Genomic DNA, 11,527 nt, shown 5'->3' on the forward strand with positions numbered 1-11,527 from the left:
GACCTCAGAGAGAGTACAGTTATCTCAGTGCTGAAAACCTGCTCCTCATGGTTAAGGGGCCACATCTCATTTCAGGCCATATCTATGGTGTTGGTATCCATTGTTTCAAGTAGAGTAACTCCTGATTTTATTCACCTCAGTGAAAACAGAGAAGCTATCATGTATATGGAATGTGAATCACCTGTTTGAAATTGTGGAGGTTCTAAAGGAGGCTATTTTAATACTTTGCTGGTGAACTCTTGGTACATCAGATCTTACTATCTGTGTTGCATCTTCTTCCCCCTGATCAAATACCATTTCCCCTCTGAAAGTCAACATGTTGATTAAGGTTTGACTCGAAAGAAATAAGCATTCTGGAATTTGTCTTGATGACATTAAATACAAGAAGAAGTGGAGAAAAAAATGCTTTAGGTTGTCAGTGGTATGAATGTATATTGTATTGCATTTAAGGATTTTGAAACAGTTGTCACAAGTGCTTATGTGTTTGTTTTGTTTTTTCTGCTATAATTTTGCAGATGAAAAACACCAAAATTGAACTACTGGAAGAAGAACTCAGGCTTGCTAGGGATTCAAATTCAGAAACAAACAACAAACATAAATTCTTGGAACAAAATCTGCAGAAGTACCAGATGGACATTTCTCAGCTCAAAGCAAAGCTGATGAGTTTAGAAGAGATGAAAAGACAAGCTGAAATGGATGGAAGTTCAGCTAAGCAAAACCTGGACAAATGCTATGCCCAAATAAAGGATCTAAATGACAGAATAACCAGGCTGACTTACGAGATTGAGGATGAGAAAAGGAAAAGGAAGCTGCTGGAGGATAGATATGAGCAGCAGAAGAATGACTATGACCAGCTGCAGAAAACAAGGCAAAATGAGAAAGACAGCCTTGGTTGGCAAAAGTTAGAGTCTGAAAAGGTCATCAAGGAGAAGGAGTACGAGATAGAAAGATTAAGGGTTCTTCTTCAGGATGAAGGCACACGGAAGAGGGAATATGAAAATGAGCTGGCTAAGGTAAGAAACCAGTTTAGCGAGGAGATGAGTAATTTAAAGAACAAGTATGAAACAGAAATTAATATTAAGAAGACCACAATCCAGCAGATAGCTGCACAGAAAGATGATGATGCAAAAGGCCTCAGAGCCCAGGTTGACAGACTGGCAAGAGAAAACAGAGACCTTAAGGATGAGATCGTGAGGCTGAATGATGCCATTCTGCAGACAACAGATCAACGGAGGAGGGCAGAAGAAGATGCTCTTCAGCAGAAGGCCTGTAGTTCTGAGGTGTCACAGCAAAAACATCAGTTGGAGCTGGAGCTGAAACAAATAATTCAGCTTCGTGGCGAAGACAACTCAAGATACAAGCAGGCTCTTGAGGAGGCTGCCTCAACTATTCAGGATAAAACTAAGGAGCTGGAAAGGCTAAAGGTTCAGCTTCAGGAAGAGGCTAAAAGCCGATGGGAACTTGAAAATGAATTGGCTAAGGTAAGGAACAGTTATGATGAGGAAATTATTAGTTTAAAGAACAAATATGAAACAGAGATTAATATCACAAAGAACACAATTCACCAGGTCACCATGCAGAAGGAAGAGGACACAAATAATTATAGAACACAGCTTGATAATGCCATGAGAGAAAATAGGAATTTGTGTGAGGAAATTAGGAGACTGAAGAGTACGATAAGTCAGACAACAGATAACCTACGGAAAATAGAAGAGAATGCTCAGCAGCAGAAGGCAGCTGGCTCAGAGCTTTCTCAGAAGAAACAGCAGCTGGAGATTGAGCTGAAACAGGTTATTCAGAGGCACTCTGATGAAAGCATACGGTACAAACAGTCACTTGATGATGCTTCCAAGACCATTAAGGAAAGAAACAAAGAGATTGAAAGGCTGAGAAAGTTGTTGGATGTAGAAACAAGTCAGAGGAAAGAAGCAGAGGATGAGAACAGTCAGTTAAAGAGAGTCCAGTTTGACCTGCAGAAAGCAAACACAAGTGCTACTGAAACAATTAACAAGCTGAGGATCCAAGAGCAGGAACTGGCCAGACTGAAAATTGACTATGAAAGAGTTTCGCAAGAGAAAAAAGGCAGGGATCAAGAAAGTGCAAAGTTCCAGAGCACTATAAAAGACTTGCAGATCCAGAAACATAAGATGGAGGAGGAGCTTTGCAGGCAGAATAAAAATCTAATGGAGGAGACATCCAGGAGAAAGAAACTGGAGGAGGAAGTAGAAGGCATGAGGAGATCTCTCAGAGAGCAATCAGTTAAAATAACTAATCTTACACAGCAGATAGAGGAAGTGTCTATTGTAAAGAAGAGGAATGAAGATGACCTTAGACACCAAAGAGAAGTATTAGATGGTCACATGAGAGAGAAGCAAAGATACATGGAGGAGATAAGAAAATACACGTCTGACATTGAGACTTTGCGCCGTCAGTTGGTCCAAGAACAGGAGCAATTGAAACAGGCTCACCTACGATATGAGCATTTACAGAAATCCTCTGAGGAGAAAAGCAAAAACTTGAATGAGTGCAAAATAGAAATTGAAAGGCTTCAGTCTCTCACCGAGAACCTAACCAAGGAGCACTTGCTGCTGGAGGAAGAGCTGAGAAATGCTAGATTGGAGTACGATGACCTCAGAATGGTCAGAAGTGAAGTTGATGAGAAAAATGCTGCCATTGCTGAACTAAAGAATCAGCTTCAGACGAGCAACAAGCAAACCCTGGAACTTCAGGGGTTGATTAATGATTTACAGAAAGAAAGGGAAAAATTGAGACAGGAAATTGAAAAATTCCAAAAGCAAGCTCTAGAGGTATTCACACATCTTTTGATCCCAGCTTTACTGTCTCTCAGATATAGAATTAACTGCAGTGTGCATTTAAATCAACTTAATTCACACTTTGCTGTTTAAGTTCACTGTACTTGTGACTAATATCCCCTTTATGGCCCTTCCCCTTGTTCATATTCAAACAGAAGTGGCAGGATTTGGCTACTTTCTTAGCCTCTTTATTTCCTGGGAGCTGTGCTAGGGAGCCATAAGCTGTCTTACCTTCTAGCTGAGCCTTGCCCCAGGAGAAAACCTGGGTCTATGCCAGTCTCCACCAAACCAGTTTAGGGGAATATAAGAGTACATGGAGTTGCACTGTGCTTTAGCTGTACCCTGCTGGCTGTGTGCTTCCCCAGGCAGTTTCAGCCAGGAGGGGTTAAAGCAGTCCTTTGTGGCTGACCTGAGAGAGATCACAGACTAAACCAGCAAGAAACCCCAGGACCAACAAGCTATCCAAGTGCTGCTTAGCTGGGTAAGATGTTGACTACAAGTGAGGATTAAAGATGATGTTGTCAGGTCTACCTAAGGTACTTAAAGCCTACATTTCATCGACTGTTTTGAGGATTTATGTTCTTAAGTTCCCTTAAGGAATGGCATTTGCAAATTTTGCTATTGGCCCTTATTTCTTAAACTTGAGGTGACATCAGAGACAAGTTAAAGAAAACTTTTTTTTTTAAATTCCATTTTTCTACCTGGTTTCTTGACCAAAAAGCTACTGTTTAAGAATATATACAAGTGAACACTTGTGAAAATGTGTATTTGCTTTTTCCTACACTTGGCCTTTGTATTTTTCTCATTCCCATTCTCAGCTGTTCTTTCCTTTCAGGTTTTATTTCCTTTATTTAAAAAATCATAACACTGATTTTTTAAAAATATTAACATTTACGATTATCTAACATCTATGCATGTAAATATGTGCATGTATTACAAATATATAGATTGTATTCAATTTAATGAGGACGGTGTACAATTGTGCATGCTTGTAGGTGTTTGTGTATGCATATGCAATATGAAGACATTAAGTGAATTAACATGTAAAGCAGCACAGGTTAAAATTGTTTGGGGTAACATGTGAAACTAATAGGAAAGTGAAAATTGAGTCATATTTCCTTTTTATCCATGTATGACCAATCCGTAGCTCATACAAATTCACCCAGGTTAGTAGGACTATGCTAGGGTACATCTGCTGAGCATCAGACTCTTAATGAGTCTTGAGTGCCCTGTGTATGTGTAGGTCTACTATAAGTATTATTAAAAAGTTATAGAGCTAAATAAATCAGCAAAACACCAAGGCTATAGGTAAGAGAACGGAGTCTCTGGAGGTGCTAGAGACACTGTCAGTGAAGGGACAATGTACCTTCACTGTTTTTTGTGTATTGATGGCCTTGTGTAAGGTACTGCTGCATCTAGAAAGTTTTCTAGTGGCAGCTTGTTGCAGATTAAATAGCAGGCCAGAGCACTGTAAGGGGAGCATTGTGACTCTTAACCAGTGTAAACTAACCATTCTCTCTTGGTTTATTTCCTCTCTAAAACTGTAGGCATCTAATAGGATTCAAGAATCCAAAAATCAGTATAGTCACATTATGCAAGAAAGAGAAACCTTGCTGATAAAAATGAGTGCTTTGGAGCAAGACAAAGCCAGGCTGCAGAGATTAGAAGAGGAGCTGAACCGTTTGAAAGTTACCCTGGAGTCAGAGTCTCGTGTGAAGCAACGCCTGGAAAATGAGAAACAACAAATCCTTAATGACCTCAATCAGTGGAAGAGCCAGCACTCTCGGACCGAGGAATCCATAAGGAAGATCCAGTGTGAGAGAGAGAAAAGCGAGAGGGAGAAGAACACCCTCAGGAGTGAGATTGAAAGGCTGCAGATGGAGATCAAACGGATTGAGGAGAGATACCGGTGCCGACTGGAAGAGACTGCTGTCAAAAACCAGTCAGAGTTGGAGTCTGAACGTCTCAGGCTGCAAAGAGAGATTGAAAAACTCAAGCAACGCCCATATGGATCCAACAGATCTACGCAGACCGAAGAAGACTTTTGTATTGATGCCTCCAAGTTGCTGTTCAGTGGGCTGCGGAAGAAGATTACAGCAATGCAGCTGTTTGAGTGTCAACTGATAGACAAACTCACACTGGATAAACTGCTGAAAGGGCAGAGGTCAGTGGAAGAGGTCACAGCTGACATCGAACCCTACCTCAAAGGGGCAGGTGCTATTGCAGGGGTGTCTCTTTCACCCAGACAGAAGTACTCTTTTGTTGAGGCCAAACGGAATCAGCTGCTTACAGCAGAAAACGCAGTCCTACTCTTGGAAGCCCAGGCAGCAACAGGAGGTGTGATTGACCCACACCGAAACGAGATGTTAACAGTGGACAGTGCTATTGCCAGAGACCTGATCGACTTTGATGACAGAGAACAAATCTATACAGCAGAGAAGGCCATTACGGGATTTAAAGATCCTTTCTCAGGCAAAACTGTGCCAGTAGCTGAAGCCATCAAGAAAAACTTGGTTGATAGAGAAACTGGGATTCGTCTGCTTGAAGCCCAGCTGGCTGTAGGAGGGATTGTTGATCCTGTCAACAGTGTTTTCCTACCCAAAGATATAGCTTTATCCCGTGGGTTGATTGACAAAGACCTGTACAGGATCCTAAACAACTGCCAAGGCGCCACAAAGAACTTCATCGATCCCACCACCAAAAAGGCAGTCACTTACATGCAGCTGAAGGAAAAATGTAGGATTGAACCACACACCGGTCTGCTCCTTCTCCCAGTGCAGAAGAGGAGCATGTCATTCCAAGGAATCAGGCAGCCTGTCTCAGCAGATGCACTGCTTGAGGCTGGAATTATTAAAGAATCAACAAGGAATGACTTGGAAAGAGGTGCAATTACAGTGGAAGAAGTGAGTGAGAGAATTATTGATTTCCTCCAAGGCTCTAGCTGTATTGCAGGTATCTACAATGAGGCTACTAAAGAGAAACTTGGCATTTACCAGGCTATGAAAATAGGTTTGGTTAGACCTGGGACAGCCCTTGAACTCCTGGAAGCCCAGGCAGCCACAGGGTTCATAGTGGATCCTGTCAGCAATGTGAGGCTGCCTGTAGAGGAAGCCTACAAAAGAGGCCTTGTTGGAATTGAATTCAAAGAGAAACTTCTCTCTGCTGAAAGAGCTGTCACTGGGTACAAAGACCCAGAAACCGGAAACATAATTTCTCTGTTTCAAGCAATGAACAAGGAGCTCATAGAGAGAGGCCATGGCATTCGTTTGCTGGAGGCCCAGATTGCTACTGGAGGAATCATTGACCCCAAAGAGAGCTACCGCTTGCCAGTAGAGACGGCCTACAAGCGTGGCTACTTCAATGAAGAGCTCAACCAGATCCTCAGTGATCCAAGTGATGACACAAAAGGGTTCTTTGATCCCAACACAGAGGAGAACTTGACCTACTTGCAGCTGAAGGAGAGATGCATAAAGGATGAAGCAACAGGGCTCTGCCTTCTGCCCCTGAGAGAGAAGAAGAAGGTGGTGCACACCTCGCAGAAGAACACCCTTAGGAAACGCCGGGTTGTCATTGTAGATCCAGAAACAAACAGGGAAATGTCAGTGCAGGAGGCATACAGCAAAGGCCTCATAGATTATGACACCTATACAGAACTAGCTGAACAGGAGTGCGAGTGGGAAGAAATAACTATTACAGGATCAGATGGCAGCAGTAGAGTAGTCCTTGTCGACAGAAAAACGGGTAGCCAGTATGACATCCAAGACGCCATCGATAAAGGTCTGGTTGAGAGGAAGTTTTTTGACCAGTACCGTTCTGGCAGCTTAAGCCTGACACAGTTTGCAGACATGATCTCCTGCCGTAATGGCACCGATGAGGTGTTTCGGCACGAGTCCGTGGCTCGGTCTCCCACGGTGCTGAGTGTCAGGAGCTCTTCCTCGCTGATCAGGAGCGGTTCCTTCTCAGAGACCCCAGAAGAGTGCAGTCCTATTGCAGCCATATTTGACACAGAAAACCTGGAGAAAATTTCCATTTCGGAAGCTATACAGCGGGGCATCGTGGATAGCATCACGGGGCAGCGGTTACTTGAGGCTCAGGCCTGCACTGGGGGTGTAATATGCCCTACCACAGGCCAGAGGCTGTCGCTTCAGGAAGCCACCAGTCAAGGCATCATTGATCAGGATATGGCCACACGGCTCAAACCAGCCCAGAAGGCTTTCCTAGGGTTCGAAGGCATAAAGGGCGGACGCAAGAGGATGTCAGCAGCTGAAGCAGTGAAGGAAAAATGGTTGCCTTACGAGGCTGGGCAGCGGTTCCTTGAATTCCAGTACCTCACTGGAGGCCTTGTGGACCCAGAAGTGCGTGGAAGAATAAGTACTGAAGAAGCCATTAGGAATGGTTTGATAGATGGTCGCGCTGCCCAGAAATTGCAAGACACTAACAGCTACCCGAAAATTCTGACCTGCCCCAAGACCAAGCTGAAAATATCCTACAAAGATGCAATGAATCGGTCAATGGTGGAAGATATCACCGGGCTTAAACTCTTGGAAGCAGCCTCTGTTTCATCTAAAGGCATATCCAGTCCCTACAATGTCTCCTCAGCACCCGGCTCTCGCTCTGGCTCTCGCTCTGGCTCACGTTCAGGCTCACGCAGTGGTTCTAGGAGGGGAAGCTTTGATGCATCAGCAAGCTCTTCATATTCTTACTCATACTCAACCTTCAGCAGTGGGTCTATTGGGCGCTAATATGTCTGCATTTTAGTATCGTTTAGGTTATTCTTTGTCGCCTCTCCTAAAAAAAGCAACAAGAAAACAGCAACAAAGGAACCCAAAGCAAACCCCTTAAGTCTTTTCTAGGTGTGTTCAACTTCTCTTCTGGAAAAGCTGTAAAATGCTTGAATGCAAATTTATAGGATATAGGTAATGGATGCAAAAAGTTGTATTTGTGAATTTTGAGTTTTGGTTCCCATTTCCTTTTAGTGTTTGGATTTTAATTGGTCTCTGTATATTTTAAATACTCTGTCATGTGCCCTCTCCTGTTATCTGGAACTGTCAACCCTTAAGGTGATAACTGAGGTTTGAAAGTCTTGCAGCAGTTAATTTTTTTTTTTTCAATTTACTATTGTGAAGAAAAAGATATTAACAATATGAACAGAAAATATTGGTTTAGAATCTAACATGAAAAGCTCTGTCTTCCAGATGTTGTACTTCTCTATGTTTGACTAGCTATTTTCTTACATGTAACTTGGTGGATATAAAGGGCTATTACCAGGCTGGGCTTTTTGTTTTACTGTTAGCCATATGTATTTTCTACTGTTTTGCTTGATTTCCATGTAATGAAAAAGCACCCCTCTAACTGCACCAAGTGAGCTATTCTGGGCAATAAACTTTTGAAGTTTTAACATATTTGTTGTGTGTTCATTAAATGTAGCTATGGACATTCTTGGAGGTACAGTCTAGAGAAAGAGGACCATTTTAAAAAGGAGCATATACTAGCTCTGTCATAAAAATAGAGGACAGGAACATTACTTTTCAGGATACTGATCCATCGTCATGGGGACTTCTGATTCTGCATTTTTAGTAGGAAAGTGAAGATAGCACCAATAATGGAAAGTATGGCCCTAAAAGCAGAAATTCTGCTTCCACAATTAGATATAGACTTGATGATGACCAGAAGCATAATTTTTTTTTCTGTCTGTGATGCAGCCCGTTGTCTCTGCAGCTTCAAGGGACTGAGTCAGATCCTCCCTTGCACGTCACTGTAACTTTGGGCAATGAGCATAACAAAGGTACAGTGATGGTGCAAAGGCATAACTGACCAGTATGGTGGCACAGGAGGAAGTTTCAAAACCTGAACAATCACCTTTTGTAATGTCCTCCCACCTCTTCTCCTGGCTTCTGAAAGCCTAGGTTGAAAAAAGAGTAAGAGTATGTCAGTGTCTGCACAATGCCTTGCTGCTGTCAGGCTGCTGTCAGTTCCACATAGGCCATTGACAACCCGCTGGCTCCCTTCCTTTATCTGAGCTGAGAAAGTTCCTGAGCTGAGAAACCAGAGCACAATTAAGCAACCACTGGATTAGAGGGCATACTGTGGTATGAAGACATACTTCAGCTGCCATGAACGTTCTTCAGCCAGTGGAAAATGTTTTGTATACTTGAAGACTGTCCTCTCCTCTCCCATTAGCCACACCTGCACAAGGTGCAGATACCTTTGGCTAGGCACCATGTTCTTATCTGAGCCATCACTTTCAAGAATTTAGTATGGTTTTAGAGAACTGCCAGTGACAAAACTGCTAGTATAATTTGCCAGTACCTGAAATAAATTCTTGCTGTAAGGAGTTGAAAGTGTTGCCTGAAGCACATACCTACTTTTAGCCACATACTGTGTAGGAACTCCACCTGTCTATGATTTTTTTTCAGTCACTACAGATAGAAAGAAGCTGGTAAGCATAAATGCTAATCACTGTTAATGATGCTGCCTACTTTTTGTTACATCTTCCTTTTTTACAGTAAGGTTGCTGATACTGCTGTCTCTGGCTAAAGTATACCTTTTAACCTGAAAAGCATTTCCAGTATATACAATCTTCCATACAGAAAGTGTCCTCAGTTATTGGACTAAGAAATTAATTGGCTGGTAAAATTTGTTGGTGGAAAGTCTAAAGAAACTTGGTAAAAACTGTATCACGTCTCTGAGGAAATTCCACAGCTTTAGAGGTTTCTCTCTATAGCTGGAGTTCACTAACAGTGCCATAGAGGAAGATCCAGTGTCTGAATGGCTTTCTGACTGCTAAGGAGAAACAGCCCTGTGGAAAATCACTGCTTTATTTCTGAAGCTGTTTCTGAAGTTTCAGCTGGCTAGAATGTTTGTGGGCTCTGCAGTAAAATTAAAATTGGTCATTACCAAAGGAAAGTTTGCTACGGGGTCCATGCACACCTGCAGTTTGCATGGGTTGGAGAATCCTGTGCACTCTTTGTGTCACAGTTGCCACAGGACTGGGCTTATTTGCAAAAGACTTTTTTGTTATCTCTCTTAAAGCTCCATCTTTTTACGTTTTTGACTGCTGGATCTAAATTCTGTCCTGTTGTGGTGGCTTAAATATAAGACCATCTCCCAGAAATTATGCCATACTGCTTTACCCTTGCACACCCTCCAGCAGCACATGCCAGTGTGGCATTAGTGATCTGTGGCCTCATGCAGCTGGAGGTGTTTGGGGCTGGAGACCCAAGTGCCCAGGGCCTGAGCAGCAGCTGAGCCAGAGTGGGCAGCAGGTGGGACAGGATACTGATAACGTGGGGTGCTAAAGAGATAAGTGGAGAGTATTTCTTCACCATAAAAAGGTGCTGAGGAAGGAGTTTAAGGAAGAATGCCTAGAGCTGAAGTTTGGCAGTTGCTGTGGGAAGTCGGCCAGCAGAGCAAGGTGGACATGCAACAAGTGAGTACATCCAGAGGGGCAGGGAGTTGTGGAGCTGAGGACTGATTTTTGTGGCAGTGCCTGGTGTTTGTGCAATAGGAGAGCTATGCCTGGGGTTTGAATAGCAGGCAGGCTGTGGTTTGTTACGGTGTGATGTGGTGAGGGTGCAGGGATGAGAGTGGAGTTGTTACTGTGGATTTGGAGCAGGATGGTCATAGGCTCTGTAGTTCTTTTGCACCAAAGGGGAAGTGAACCTTTTTCATATATTTTAAAAGGGAGATTGACAGCTTTGGATGATCTCTGCTGCTGAGACAGTAACTGCTTGGTATTGAAAAGCCAGAATAAACTTGTTGGTTCAGCCTGTGGCTGCGAGCACTTCCTTGTGTAGTAGGAGTGCTGGGCTGGGTGTGCCCATCAGCAGCCTTGCTGTCGATAGTTCTCTGAATTTGCTGCCTCCTGTTTCTTCCTCAGGGTAGGTGATGCTTGCCCTTGTTAATGACAAATGCGTGCCCAGTGTGCTGACTTGGCTGTTATGGCTGGGCCGGTTCAGTCATTAGCAGGGTCAACTCCCTGGAGAATTGGCCTTTGCTCCGAGCAGGATTGGAATTTATTTCTGAGTTGTATTGACTGAGTGAATTTGCTGTCCTTCAACTTGAGGCTGGGAAATGAGTGCTACTTAGGACCTTAAGTATGTAAGGCATTGTATGGTTTGCACTATGCAGTAGTGTTCAAGCCACCGTTTTTTGTTTGTTTTATGTTGTTTGGAAATGCACACATGCCACAGTTTATTAATAGTGTAGCCTTATGAATACAAGGAGTAGGGAGACTTATGGAGTAGCGACCATGCGACTTAGTGTAAAATTGTCAGAATTATTAGTAAATTATAGGTATATACAGAGAGATGGGGGTTTGACTGATTTGGTCTTTTGATCTGGTATTGTAATTTTTATACACATTTATAATGTAAATCTGGAAGAGTCATTTCCTTTGCTGAAGTTTCTGCGAACCTAGGCTGTTCTGAGATAAACACAATTTACTTGTTACGTGTAGCTTTCTCAGAATAATGCTCTACTTGAAATTACTTTTTTACATGCTCAAACAACTTGAGACCAGCTCTTAGGCCCCTACAGAGAGGCTGTGTATATGCTCGCTGCTTCTTTCTGACCTGTATTTGCTGTCCTGGTGTTTAATGATTATGCACCTGTGATTTGAGGCTATGTATTTTTTTTGTCCCCACAGTTACATCAAACAAATAGCTGGTACATATATAACTGCATCTTGTAATACAGACAAAGCAATATTTAGG

At 42.8% G+C, this 11,527-nt stretch overlaps 1 protein-coding gene across 1 annotated transcript in view; it reads left to right on the plus strand.

Annotated features, from left to right (window-relative positions):
* The window catches only part of DSP (desmoplakin), a 28,362-nt gene extending 20,807 nt beyond the window's left edge, over positions 1-7,555 (plus strand). Inside the window, 2 exon segments of the mRNA XM_010000922.1 lie at positions 516-2,807; positions 4,361-7,555. Of these exon segments, the coding sequence (XP_009999224.1) occupies positions 516-2,807; positions 4,361-7,555 (5,487 nt within the window).
* Positions 7,556-11,527: the final 3,972 nt, after the last annotated feature.

This window comes from Chaetura pelagica, unplaced genomic scaffold (assembly GCF_000747805.2).
Source record: "Chaetura pelagica isolate M959 unplaced genomic scaffold, ChaPel_1.0 scaffold104, whole genome shotgun sequence".
In the NCBI taxonomy this organism is placed as follows: Eukaryota; Metazoa; Chordata; class Aves; order Apodiformes; family Apodidae; genus Chaetura; species Chaetura pelagica.